This window comes from Lytechinus variegatus, chromosome 3 (assembly GCF_018143015.1).
Source record: "Lytechinus variegatus isolate NC3 chromosome 3, Lvar_3.0, whole genome shotgun sequence".
Taxonomy (NCBI): Eukaryota; Metazoa; Echinodermata; class Echinoidea; order Temnopleuroida; family Toxopneustidae; genus Lytechinus; species Lytechinus variegatus.
In genome coordinates, this window is record NC_054742.1 from 67,010,366 (window position 1) to 67,025,739 (window position 15,374).

General features: G+C 35.7%; 1 protein-coding gene across 1 annotated transcript in view; it reads left to right on the forward strand.

Annotated features, from left to right (window-relative positions):
- Positions 1–14: 14 nt before the first annotated feature.
- The window catches only part of LOC121411739 (centrosomal protein of 41 kDa-like), a 38,372-nt gene continuing 23,012 nt past the window's right edge, over positions 15–15,374 (forward strand). Inside the window, exons 1-3 of the mRNA XM_041604575.1 lie at positions 15–123; positions 224–287; positions 7,730–7,777. Of these exons, the coding sequence (XP_041460509.1) occupies positions 16–123; positions 224–287; positions 7,730–7,777 (220 nt within the window). The 5' untranslated portion in view covers position 15. The remainder of the gene's footprint in view (positions 124–223; positions 288–7,729; positions 7,778–15,374) is intronic.

The following is a 15,374-nucleotide window of genomic DNA, read 5'->3' on the forward strand; positions in this document are numbered from 1 at the left end:
ATTATTGATTGGTGCATGCCGCGGGCGAGCACCAGCGCTAGCGCTATCGCCAGATTCGTTTTATGTTGTCAAGCCAACATGTCTGCCCACGGGAGAACCTCAAGGCCTGGAACAAGGGTCGATGTAAGTATATAAAATATAAATTTGTTGAGCCAGAATGCCTGATTTCGCATTTATTTTTTAACTTGATTTTTTTTCCTACATTTTGTTGTTTCTATTGCAGATTCTCAACAGGAAAGTGCCAGAAAACCCGAGGTACAAAGATGTGAAGTCGGTAATTGACACGGGTAAGAAACGTCTCTCTCCCACTCCTACGGGATTCCTAATCAAATTGGTGGGGGTGTAGCCGGGTGGGATTTCTGAGTGTGTGCTGTAGTATGATGGGGGGTCTGGAGTCCGGACACTTTTTTGAAGCCTTCTTTTTTGTCCTTCGATTACACTAAAACTAAGAATTTAATTGTTGTAATCATCTTCTATTTTGTTCTCTATAATATTTTCTAACAGTTTCTATAGTGAATGATTGTTTGTATTAAGTACTTTACCGAACGCGCACATAGGCTATGACATCATAGGCTATGCCTATGCCTGCGTCAGAAAATAATCAAATTCGCTCAAAGCTTTGGCATTTGCAACATCCTTCCAAAGGGAACTTGAATAGAAAAATGATCAAAAAAACAATTTCGAAGTCTTTATATCCTCAAAACAATAAAATATGGTCAAAATAGCTCAGACATCAGTGACTTTGTTGTTTTCCCAAATTTTCCCATACAAAAAACACTCGTTCAGTATTTATACGATACCTTTTTCAAGTGACCAAAATATTTAACTTGCGAAGAGAGGTCCGATTGGAAGCTGATGTTGTAAAAATGAAAAAACAATTTCGGCAAAATTTCTGCATATTTATATTTTGTAGGTATTTTTGTATTTATGGTGAAAGTTTGGTGAATTTTATTGGAATAATGTGTTTGATATCAAATTCATGAATAGTTTTCGGTAATATGATCCACTACCATACTAAAACTTGATGAAACTTCGCGTGTAAATTCTTCCAAATCAAATATCTTTTTGAAATTAAAAATTGATCATCTGGACACACAACCTGGGCCGGGGCCTTTTCTGAAAATTGTCGTAAGAGAAATATTCCTGTATCTTTAGAGTTACAATAAAATCTGTATTCCGAAAATTATTGTATCTTTGCTTGTAAATTTTCTTGTAATTTACTTTCGCTGAGCGCGTATGATGTATGATGTCAGAGCTAGAGTAGAATTATGCGTAAAGTTAAAAACGGCGTATAGATATCCCTTTGGCTTTGCGCAAGATAACATATCGAGATAAAAGGTATTCTGAAAATGATCTTATCTTTGCGTTCTGTCACTCATCCTACGAACGAGGTTAACTTCATTGCAAAACACAAGAAAAATTTACAAGAGGTAGGGGGCTATTGTAACTTATTGTCGCATGCGATATTTGTCCGTGTGCAATAATTATTTCTTGCTGCATCCTGCAAGAACATCATGTTTTACAAAAGGAGACATTCCAAAGACATAACGATGGATTAGTAGACTTTTCAGCAATTCAAAATTGGTGTTCGAGACGATGAATCTTTTCAGAGAAAATATATCTTTGAGAAGAGCATAGGCGGCAGAAGCGGGGGGGACGTGTCCCCCCCTAAATTTGTTGTTGATGACCTTTTTTTTTTTTTTTTTTTGCTTGTCAATTTATTTTCCTACGTCCCCCCTAAAATTTTTGGGTTGAGAACCTTTTTTTTTTTTGCTTGTCAAAAAATCTTTGGTTGTCCCCTCCCAAAATTTTTGGCTTCCGCCGCCAATGGAGAAGAGCCACATGTATTTTTAGCACAGAAGCGCACAAGCATAAGCGTTTGGGGTGGAAGGAAATTACGCCTCCTTTCAATAATGCGCTTCATTATTTTTCAGAAGAGACACTTCTTTTGGTTGACCTAAGCATTTAACAAGCTAAATGATTGGTTGATGATGAAATATTGGGCGTGTCAGAGATAAAATAGGGTTCGTCCTCACAAAGATAAGACAATTTTATATTGCCATGTTTTCCGAAATCCTCTTGATTTCTTCACCTGATGTAAAGTAGCCAGGGAGATCCTAGATTAAAAGTCAGGTGAATCTTTAGGAGCCTACTGGCTATGTAGAAGGGGTCCTAAAGCTATGTCCTCAATATAAATCATGCAAACTGCAAAGAAATAGTATTTCTTGTACCTCAAATTTCTAAAATATGTTCATATTATTATAGAAGAATATAAAATTAAAGTGAATATTATAGACTAACAAAAAATCCAAACAGTTGGTGGTTTTCTCTACATTTTAATAGTGATTAAAAATTAAATGGGAATCATTCGTCACTGTGCAGTCAGGTCCACACACAGTGCACATCTCGCCATGAGTGATGCGTAACTTTAGGACCCCCTACCATAGACTAGATGTAGATCTAATTCTGAGTTCTAACCACTCCTTCAATGATGCTAATTAGACTAGGTGTCACGCGCGTAAAACATTCCCCATAGACTTGTGTGTTAAAATGGCACTTTTGAAAAATTCATAAAAAATAAATGTGAAATTAGAGGGTGGAATGTTTACTACCATTGGATAGGATATATATCTGGCATTCCATATCTGACCAGGAAAGGGTAGCGTAGCCAGCTCATTTAAAAAATAAATTGCCATTTATGAAGATAACTATGAATGGATCAAATTTATCGACTCAAACAGTAAAATAGCCCTAATTAGTCCGCCAGTCAAAAAAAATAGTTCCAAGTCACTTTTTTTATCTTCTCAATTTGGTCGAAGGAAGTTCAGTAGTTACCATTTCTAGAATCAGTGTTAGATTTTGAATCATATTCATACAGTTTTGTCAATCAGCAACATCAAATTGAAAAAAATTTGAATGGGTTGGGTCGAACGAATATCTTGAGCCCTCCTGATGTAATTAGGCTCATGGCACCTAGATGCCATTAAACATGTTGAATCTCTTGTCTCTGTTTTCTTCAGTTTTGTTTTTTTTTAATAATATTGCTTAAATAACAGTTTATATATACATGTAGGATGGGGGTTAGGTGTCTAGATACTTCTTTTTTGTACCAGTATTTGGATGAGACCTACAGTATGGTCGGGGATCCTAAAGCTACGCACCACTCCAATGCGCATGCAATTTCAATTGCAAAATGCGCACTCATGTACACTAAAAATATGAATTCAATAGTTGTAGTCATTGTCTATTTTGTTCTCTATAATATTGCCTGACATTTTGTACAAGAAAAATTGGTGAAACCTTGCGTGTTAATTTTTCCAAATGACTGTTTAAATTGATTGTCCGGACACGCAACAAATTGGGTACCTGGTATAGTAAAAATTGATGGAGCTTTTCCCACTGATTTTTCCCAATGGTGGTTTAATATTGATTGTCCAGAGTCCAGACACACAACTGAGTAGGCCTATATTATAAATGAACACTGTTAAATTTTAATTTGGGGTAAGAGATCTGTCCTGATCAATGTTACTTCCTTCTTTGACATCACCCAAGCAAAATGAACTAGGCCATATATTTTATTCTCCAATTTTTAATTTCTCCTGGGGGGTGTTTCACAAAGATTTAAGTATAACTTAGAGTCGCACTTAAATACGGGTTGCGTACGGTATGAAAGGCTTGACCGCATTGGTCAGATCGTCTCAAGAGGACGCGCACTAATGCGTATCTATCAATAAGATCGCGCGTTGCATATCTTGTATGCGTCGGCATTTAAGTGCGACTCAAGTCATACTTAAATCTTTGTGAAACACCCCAGAGCTACCAAGTCTCACGCATTGTGCGTGAGACTCACGCATTCAGGGTCCGTCTCACGATCTCACGCATGGCACCCATTTTTCTCACGCATATCGGTACCCAACAGAAAAAAAGAGAAAAAGTAGCATTATTCGCCAGATTATACGACTGGCTGACCGCCTTCGCGTCTAGCCCGGCACACGAGACAAATCAAAAGTGCAGTCAGCGCACAGCTAGTACGTGATACGATGAATAGCGTGCGTGCATCGTATGGTTTTGAAGCCCATATCCATAGAGATGGATCTCTATGCCCATATCTCATGCGCGCGCGCGTTGCGCGCGCACCTTTTCGCAACGTACGAGTGTAAGTACTGGCCGCGCGCGCTCAGAGACGTCGAGTCATGAAAATCTCACGCATTACATTTTTTTGAACTTGGCATCTCTGACACCCCCTGCTCTATATATAATTATGTAGGCCTAGGTCTAATATTAGCTTATGAGCACTCACATTTTAAAAATTAATGTTTTCATATTTTATGTGTGTAATGTAGGCCTGGGACTTTCGGGTTTTTTTCTTTTCGGGTACCCGTGGTAATTTTCGGGCGGGTACCCGAAAATCATGTCGCTCGAAATATGACTGGTGGAAAAACCCCATAGGTGACGTCATCAAGCCAATGCGATGCAAGCCAATTTATGAATGAAAATATAGTAGGCATGCGCATTGCAAGCCTCCCGTGCGCCACGCAGTATTCTATCGAAACAAGTCTGCAATACTCTGTCACCTCGTACCAAAATCGACCTAGAATTCCACTTTTCTATATTTTATATGAATTATAAAAGGTATTCTCAGAGGATCTGTTTTCTCACCGATACCGCACAGGTAAGCAAATTTTTATTACTTCTTGATTTTCCGTCAAAATCTTACGAAGTATAGCGTCGATATTACATCGTGTTCGTGAGTTTGTAGAATCTATCGCTACGTGAACAAAGTCAATTGATTTCCGGGTTTCGGAGCGTCAAATGCGCCAGCCAATCACGATCGTGTTACCATTTTCGGTTTATGATGAACTAAAAATGGTATCAAGAACGTGATTGGCTTGCGCCTCGTATGCTCCGAAACCTGGAAATCAATTGACTTTGTTCACGTAGCGATAGATTCTACAAACTCACAAACACGATGCAACATCGACTCTACTTCGTAAGATTTTGACGGAAAAGCAAGAAGTAATAAAATTTGCTTACTTGCGTGGTATCGGTGAGAAAACAGATCCTCTGAGAATACCTTTCATAATTCATATGAAATAAAGGAAAGTGGAATTCTAGGTCGATTTTGGTACGAGGTGACAGAGTATTGCAGACTTGTTTTGACAGAATACTGCGTGGGGCTGAGGCTTGCAATGCGCATGCTTACTATATTTTCATTCATAAATTGGCTTGCGTCGCAGTGGCTGGATGACGTCACTGCGCTGCAAAAGAAACATGGCGACGATTGAACGATCTTAGTCACATCATCATCACTTGAAAAACTAGTATATTTATGGATATTTCGAGGGTAATTGGTGAGATTCAAAATGAGACTTGTGTACTTTTGTGATGAGTTTACAATAATGTCTTACACTACGCAATACAAATCAAATGTACGTTATACTGGTGAGCAATTTTCGGGTATCGGGTATTGATTTTTCTACCCGGGTACCCGACGCTTACGGGCGGGACCGGGTACCCGGGTTTTAGTCCCAGCCCTAGTGTAATGTTGGACCTAAGCTTGATAAAAAAGAAGTTAGTGTTTATAGATATAATAATATAGAGCTCTATGTAAATAGAATTGATTGAAATATTGCTGATCTATTTATAGGTTTGCTTGTATTTACTGAGGAGACTACTGCTACCACCAGAGCATTGAATAAGCTCGACAACACCATACATATTCTAACTAGTTGCAATGAGACACATTCTTGCTTTAAATATCATGAATGGCTTGGAAAGAACCATGTCTAATTAATTGTTTTCTTCAAGTGTTTGAACAAGTGACCATGAATAAGACTAAGGAGCAAATGATTTTAGGAAAACTGAAAATTTGACGGAATATTGGTTATTGGATAGAATAAAAGTTTGCAGCTTTGACATAGCCATTTTAACTATATTATTCATTTTTTATAGCTATGTATTATACCCGCCTAAATTTGTTGCAATCCAGTATATCCTTTGATCCAGTATCCAGTTGATCCTTTTGATATTTTCAAGTGCCCTTTTCCCCAGTTCATTAAGTTTTGGGAAAATGGGGGGGGGGGGGGATTTACCAAGACCTCTCTAAGTTTTTCCTTGAGCTATGTGGATTATGAGATCTAAACGTAGTAAAAATATTAATAGGACCTTATACATGTAGGTTTAGACCAGAGGGTCAAATGTTGAAATGGTCACAGACCAAAATCACCAAATTGCTACTGGACACAATAGGTGGTTTCAAACCGCCTCGATCACAAGAATCCCCGTTAAATTACGAGAACTTTTTAAGGCTAAAAAATACCCGTTAATTATTCCTGCATTCACACCGCCCCGAAACACATCCTTCGGGATAAGTTCCCGAAGTTACGAGCATGCGCAGTGTGGTCTGATAAGCAGGCAAGGCGGGAGATTCAAAATCACTAGCCCAGCAGCCACCCACGCCGCCGCGCCCAACGACACGCTGGGATAAAAGTTCCCGTAATTTGCTTTCACATCGCCAAAATACCTGCGACCTTGGAAATCCCCACGAAAGTTCTCGTAATTTCGCCAAGTACCTACTATTTAGCGGGTATTTTCTTTCGGGGAAATTATGCGTAGTTTGCTTTCACATTACCAAAATACCTGGTATTTTCTGATCGGGGTAAATTTCCCGATCAGAGACTACCTGGAACTGGCGAACTTTGAGGCGGTCTGAAACCACCTAATGGTTGATGAAAATGATCAGTACCATTTGGTCATTTGATAAATTGTTGATGGACAAACTGCTATTTGACAGAATGATGTTGGACAAGAACTTGACCAAGGTGGACCAAATGGGATTGGACAAAAAAATCAGCAATTTGCCATCATGACCATCCCTACATCGCCACCATCTCCATCAGTATCCTTCTCTGTCCCTCGCCCTCCTTCGTCTGCCTCTTGTTCCTCCTCATCACATTGTTGGCATACTACTCATTTACAGTGTTCTCCAGCTTTTTTGATGCTGGTGTATTACAATCTGTCTTTATCTGAAATTCTGCTCTTAACACTTCGGTAAATATTATTTAGAATAAAACAAAATCCAATTATTAAAAGTGAACTGTAGTAGCTCTAAGAAAGAATTTTGATTGTCAATCAAGCTTGCCTTGTACATTTGAAGGGTAAATTGTTGGTCTGACCATCTATTAAAAAAGAATAGGTAGTGTACAAGTTAGAATGTTGCACTTTTTTCATGAACCTCATATCAGAAGGAATAATTTGAGGGATTTAGGGGATCTGGCCCATTACAAGGTTCTTGCCTGTCCTTTGTTTGAACTCCAAGGTTATGTGATATACTGCCCAACTTTGACAAAAGGAAGCAAGTGACACATCAGTCAAATTTGAGTTTGCTGTTTCTGAAACACCCTTTGTATGTTGTACGTTCAGGCAAAATTTTGGGAAGAATATGGAGACATTGAAGAAAATATGCTGTTAAATTGCATTGACGCCTAAGTAAATGAACACACATTGCTCACTTACAACAAATTATACTTTTGTAACTTGCTTCCTTTTGCCAAAGTACGGCAGTATAGTCATCAGCAATCCTAGGGTAATAATAAGTGTGTATGTAACATGCAAAAGGAAATTAAGTGAATTTTCAGTACTAACAAAAATTGAGAATTGTAATACTATTAATATATTAGTACATGTACATAAAATGTAATTGTCTTTCTGTATTTTTTTTCCATTACAGGGGCAAGTTTAACAAAGCACATGGCTAAAATTGAAGACATCAGAAAAAGTAAGTGAAATCATTTTGATACATGTATGCACCATGCATTCAGTATCCTTGGATATCGCCCCATGATATCCTTGGATATCACCCCATATCACCCGGGTGTCCTTCCGATTTCACATGTCTATTTGATATTGTTGTTTGTTTGTATATATCTGTTCTTACTTGAAATTTTTTTTTATATATCTTGCTTTTATATGTTCCTTTGTATGTTTTTATTGTGAATTTCGGTAAATAAATAAATACAAGTGCACTCATGCTGCAATTTTACCAATCTCTTTTTATTAATTTTATTCAAACAAGTACACCAAGTAAAAGATTTAAACCTAGACTTCTGATCAAATTCTCTATTCCATCATCTTGTGAATCGTTTTGGTGCATCATATCTCCCGGAAAACAAAAAAAATCACCAAAAAGGAGGGGAGGATTATCTGTGAGGAGTGGCATCAGTGCAACACCAGAAACATTCTTGGAGGAAAATATTTGGTTCTTGATCAGGGTCCTGTTTCTTAGAAGAAAGAGTTGCGTTTGAACGCAAGTCAAAAAATCAATCGCAGGTCCCAAATGCGTGCTGTTGATTGGTTGAAAATCCAATTGTGATTGATTGCAACTATAAAGATCATGCGCAACATGATTTTCAACCAATCAACCAATCAGGAGAAAAAAAATCCGTTTTTTAGCCTGAAATACACATCCTCGGTCAACAAGGTAGTGATTTGCTAGTAATTACGATGTTTTCTCTTAAACGGCTGAGATCTCCTTCTCCAGAGGACGAACAAAGAGGAGAAAACAGGATTTTTAAGACGACAGTTCGTGAGAGAGGCGCCACACCCAGCTCTGATACCAACACGGACATGGCAGAGGTACGTGATTCGAATCCAAACTCTACTGACCAACTCTTACGAGAAATTTTGAACAAAGTATCTGGTCTGGAAAATTTGTACAAGAAAGTTGATATTATTTCTGAGAAAGTTGTCAACATTGAAAGGAAAGTAGAAGCATTGGATACAAGGATCATAGATTTAGAGCAGGGTTTTGAGTTCATTGAAACAGAAGTTATGGATTTGAAACGGCAAGTTGAAGAAATGAAGGATATGAAAGCGGATGTGAAATATGCAAATGAGTTGAAGCGGAATGTTGTTGATCTCGTGAATCGGAGTAAGAGGAATAACGTCGTACTCCATGGAATTCCGGAGGGAGTCGAAGGTGACGTGCATGACTGCTCGCATTTCGTCAAGGAATTCTTCGATACGCATATGAATGTTTCCAACGTAGAGGTCGAAAGAGCACATAGAACGCCGGGTGGAAGATCTAGACAAAGAGATGCAACCGTGGCAACGGCACGCCCCCGTCCCATTCACGTGAAGCTACTGAGATTCAACGATCGAGAAAAGATTCTGAAAAGGAGTGCAGCGCTGAAGGATGTCCGCATAAAAGATAAGAAAATAGGAATTAGCGATGATGTACATCCGGAGACACGCGAGGAGCACAGAAAGTTGATGATAAGAGTGAAGAAGTTAAGAGAAGAAGGAAAGTTTGCGTTCATACCTAACTCCATTCCCAGAGTAATTAAGTACAAGGAAGGTGCCAAAGATGGACCGGGACCGTTGAAAACACTCCGCGTGACAGACTTACAATAGAATCATTCTAAAAGATAAAACGTGTCAAAAAAATAATCGAGGAAACCAAATGGAGTGAGATAAATATAAAGGCAGATTATGAGTATTATCGACACATTAACAGAATATCAAACTGTTTTTTTTTTCTAATTATCATGACCAAGAAGACGGTTAATGTTTTATTTCAATACTTATGATATTAGTATGGCTAAACATATCTTTTTAAAATGAGAAAGTAAAAATCCTCCTGCTCTCTATTTTTTTGGGGAGTAAAGATCAGTCCTCTATCTGAATGTTTTTAATAGTGAGCACTGTGTGTAATTACACCAGGATCACTATGTGTTTTGTCTCATTTGTATTTTTTGGTTATTTGTCTCAAGCCTATAAGTCTAGGCTAGAACCACGACTGAACAGGCCATCTTATCTTATCTTGAATCATATATGTATTTTGTTATTGTTCAGGAGAAGTGGAAACAATTTTTGTATTTGTAGCTTGTTTATTATTGTAGTAATAATGTGTTCTGTTTTTAAAGAAAGTATAAACTCCACAGGATTTGTTGGTTTTTATAATAAACAGTTTCATGAAGGGTAGTATAAAGATTGTCTCAATGAACTGCCGAGGTTTAGGCAATTCAGTGAAGAGAAGAGATGTCTTTGAATTAATTAAATCAAAAAATTATCATATATGCTGTTTACAAGATACACATTTTAACACTGATAAAGAAGATGATATAAAAAGATTTTGGGGAAACAATTGTTTTTTTAGTAACAAAACATCAAACGCAAGAGGTGTAGTGATTATATTTCGTGATGAAGTACCAGTGAAGGTAATAAGAACTGAAAAATGTCATGAATGTTGCGATGAAGTATGTGATATAGATATGAAGTTATATGAAAATTACAGAATTAATAGTGATTTCACATTTGATTTCACTGTATGGTCCTAACACGGAAGGGTTGACTTTTATGCACACATGAGAAATTAATATTGGATTTCAACAACCCGTTACGATCATATGTGGTGATTGGAATTTAGTTCAGGATTTTGAAAAGGATGCACACAATTATATTCGACTAAATAATCCCAAAGCGAAACAAAGGGTTGACGAGATGAAGATTAACTTAGAATTGATTGACCCATGGAGGGAATTGCATGGCAGTGATAGAGTATTTACATGGCGTCAGCCTACACCTTACAAGGCTGCCAGATTAGATTTCTTTTTAGTATCAAAAGAATTAATGTCAGTAGTTGACAATACCGAGGTAGTACCTGGTTACAGATCAGATCATTCATGGGTAAACTTATCATTATGTCTGAATCGTGACAAAATCGGTCCCGGTTATTGGAAATTTAATAACTCCTTATTGAAAGACGATGATTATACATATAGAATAAGACAGCTAATTGCAGAAACAGTTGAAACTTATATTGTAAAACCTGACGGTGATATAAACTTCATGCATGATAATTACGAGAATTGTAAATTTATGATTAATGACCAATTATTTTTTGACACCTTATTGACTTTAATAAGGGGTGAGACGATTTCATATTCTGTGAATAAAAAGAAAAGAATGCATAATTTAGAAAATGATTTAGAAAAGGAAATTGTAGCCTTAGAAATTGGTATGTTGAATGGACATGATACAAATAAATATATTGAGATGTTGGAAAACAAGAAAGTTCAGTTATATTTGATAAGAAAAGAAAAGATAGAGGGTCTAAAGATGAGATCAAAAGTTAAATGGATGGAATTCGGTGAAAAACCTTCAAAATACTTCTTAAATTTAGAAAAAAAGAATGCAGTGAACAAACAAATTAATAGACTGATTGATAACGAAAATAAAACTATTTGTCTTCAGGAAAATCTTCAATCCGAGATTTTACGTTTTTATTCAGAATTGTATCGAAAGAACGAGGTCATTGATATTGATTTGAACACCTCTTTAGATTATGCTGATATACCCAAGTTAACAGACTGTTTATCTCAATCTTTGGAAGGCGAGCTTACTATAGAGGAGATATATCAATCATTGTCAAATATGAAGAATTGTAAATCTCCCGGACTAGATGGGTATACAGTCGAGTTTTTTGAACATTTCTGGATAGATATAAATTTTTTCTTGCTTAGATACTTAAATTTTGCCTTTAAGTCAGGAAGCATGTCACAAAGTCAGAAACTTGGTGTGATATCTCTTATTCCCAAAAATAAAAAAGAAAGACTTTATCTTCGAAATTGGAGACCAATATCTTTATTGAATGTTACATACAAAATAGCTTCGGCATGTATCGCAAATAGACTCAAAAAGGTGCTTCCTCTTTTAATACATGAGAACCAAAAAGGTTTCATGGAAGGCCGGTTTATTGGTGAAAATATTCGACTGCTTTATGATTTGCTTTTATATACAGATGTGAACGATATCCCAGGTTTATTGCTTTTAATCGATTTCGAAAAGGCTTTCGATTCCATTTCTCACAGCTTCATTATAAAAGTTTTAAAATACTTTAATTTTGGCCCATCGATTATACATTGGTTTAATGTCTTCTATGAAAATATTCAGTCTTGTATTGTGGTAAATGGTCACCTCACTCAGAGATTTAGAATCGAAAGAGGTTGTCGCCAGGGGGACCCATTATCTCCCTATATTTTCCTCTTGTGTGCAGAGATTCTTGGAATTTTATTTAGAAATACAAGGTGTATTAATGGAATAAGGATATCTGGACAAAATTTGAAATTGATTCAGTATGCGGATGATACTTTACTCACGTTAAACGGTACTGCTTCGGAATTGAATATCGCATTAAATATTTTAGATGAATACGCTGCGATATCTGGATTAAAAATAAATATTCATAAGACACGAGCAATTTGGATAGGGCTAAACAAAAACACAAGAGATAAGATACTTATTGATCGTAATTTAACATGGGTATTTGATGAATTTTTTAGATATCTAGGTGTTGATTTTTGTACGGATTTGCAGAAGATGGTACAGTATAATTACAACGAAAAAATTATAGAAATAAAAGAGTCAAATGACTTCATGGTTAAAAAGATATCTAACTGTTTTAGGAAGAGTAACTGTGGTCAAATCCTTGTTGGTTTCTAAGCTTAATTACCTCATTATGTCTCTTCCGAATCCAAGTGACGAAGTTTTAAAAGATTTAAATTCAAGATTTTACCAATTCATATGGGAGGAAAAACCGGACAAAGTTTGTAGGATTCAAATGTCCCAAACATACATAAGCGGCGGGGTTAAAATGATAGACATATATTCACACTGTCAATCATTAAAGATTTCTTGGATAAGGAGAATTTTAAATGGATCAATTGATAATTTCATTCTATGCTTTCTTATGTCATCCTTGCCAAAACAACAAGATGTTATTTTGTATATGACGTATATGGGTAGTCACTACTTTCGAGAATTATCAAAACAGACCTATAACACTTTCTGGAGTGAAATGTTTTTTGCTTATAGTAATTTTTTAACTATCTATTATAATAGTCATGTCAATGTATCTTCACATCCTCTATGGAATAATAAAATCAGAATAGGCAATTTTCCAATATATATGAAGAAATGGAATGAAAGGGGTATTCGTTTCATTAATGATATTTTGGATGAAGGAGGGCATTTTTTATCTTTCAAAGATTTTCAGGATCTTTATGATGTCAAATCAAATTTCCTTTTTTATCATTCACTATGTGTTGCTATCAAGGAAACCTACAAAAGATCTACATTCAATAGAATCCCCCAACCATTAATTCCAGATGTGCTAGCATTTATTACTAAACTTAAAAAAGGATGCTCGCATATTTATTCCATTTTATTGAAACGACGAAAAACAGAAAATAAAAGCTTTCTTAAATGGAAGTGCATATTTGATCTGAAAGATAAAAGGTGGGAATCTTATTGCTCATTGGGTTTTCAGTGTACCATTGATGTAACATTGCGTTGGTTTCAATATAAGGTTGTGCAACGTATATTATTTACAAATGATTTGCTTTTCAAATTGAAATTAGTTTCAGTAAACAAATGCACTTTCTGTCGAAAAGAAATTGAAACGGTTTTGCATCTATACTCGGAGTGCAGGCATGTTAATCACATTTGGAAAGAGTTAGAGGACTGGATTAGGACCAAAACCAATGAGACTCTATACTTTTCAGATGAAAATAAAATATTCGGATTTATTGGAAAAAACAATTGTGCACTCAATTGTATTTTTATTATAGTAAGAAAGACTGTGTATGATTGTAAAATAAACAAAACAATTCTCTTTTCAGTATCATCAAATCCTCAATAATCAATTATTACCAAAATGAAAAATACATTGCCCAACTTAATTTCAACCAACACAGATTTGACAAAAGATGGTTTCGATTGAAAAATCTCTTTATTGTTTGACTTACACATGTAAAATTATTTTGTCAGTTCATTGTTTATATCAGTGATTGTATTATTCATTGTACTCTGTATATATTGATTTTTCATTGCCAATAAAATCCCTGTGGAGGGAAAAAAGATTGAAAAAAAAAAAAAAAATCAACCAATCAATTTTTTGGCTTGCGTTTAAACGCAACTCTTTCTGCAATGGGCTCCTAATATGATAACATATTTCTACAAGTTCAGCAATCAAATAGAATGATCAAACTATTACCATTGCTCTTTATAGATCCATGGTTGTACAGAAAGATCCAACATCATTTTGTTTAAAAATAAATCATTCCCTTCACATTTTTATTATCTAGACTTCTACAATGACAACCTTTTAAAAGAAGCAGTGAAAACTCCTTCCCTGGGTTGAATTGATGATGTTCTCAATCAAGATAGTATTTTTTTTTTGCTGAGACCATAGTAACACCATGATGTAAGATAGTAATCAACTGATTGCATGCATGCGCGTGTGATCAGGTCCATGGTTGAATAACCGCCATTGACACATTGTGAGGCTAATAAATTCGATCAGTTCATTGATGAGTGCATTATTGATTATATTGACTGTGGCTCCAAATATTTTTAAATTTGGAAGTGACATAATTGATGTTGTTTATAATGTTTACCAATCAGCATTTTCATTTGAAATGATATAGCAGTTGAAGTATCATACCAAGTTGGTAAAACAAAAATATGTTGTGAACACAAAGTGATAGTCATAATTTTGTAGCTTAAGTGTCCTGAAAGAGAAGCTTAACTCTCAAATAATTTAATACCATTTTTGGTTTATATTTACACTTGGCTCATTGGAAGGTGTTTTTCGTTGCAGGGAAAAAATTAATAATTTATTTTCCGGGGCTATTTTTGAGCTCACTAGCCCAAATATGGAAAATTTGATTTGATTTAATATCAATAAATGAATCTGATACCAAAGTGGTAATGCTACATGTACAGTATTTGGCATGGTTGCAGTAAAATTTACCATGTTTACTGTTCAATAAACTCTGCTCATCAATTCTCATGTTAAAACGTAAAAGGTATATTGCAATTAAATTTACTGCAAATTGTTAGTTTGTGGCTTTATGGACATCCGGATTCATTCATAATAGTCACATCTCATTTCAGCACAAATCATTTACATCACAGCAAAAAATACCTTCTGATTTTCCTCAAAATGTGCTTCATTGTGAAGCAAACTGATCATTTGGAAAAATATTAAAGGCATATATGTCTGTGAAAATTTGGTCTACAGATACAATATTGAACTATACACTTGTAAATTTTTGTAATCGTTAGTTCAAGTTGCAAATTTATACATTTACTTAAGCACAGGTGGAATAATTTTTGTCGATCTACTTGTTCATGGGATAAATGATTTCTGAGAATGTTTCCAAGTATTTGTGTTGAACAGACTGTGTGTGTCTTTGAACACAGAGGGCAGTATACAATGTCAGCTTTAGATTTCTCCAAACAGTTTGAAGAAATGGCTCTCTGTTTGAATTGAATTTACACATTTGCCGATTGTCACTGACCCGTGGGTTGAA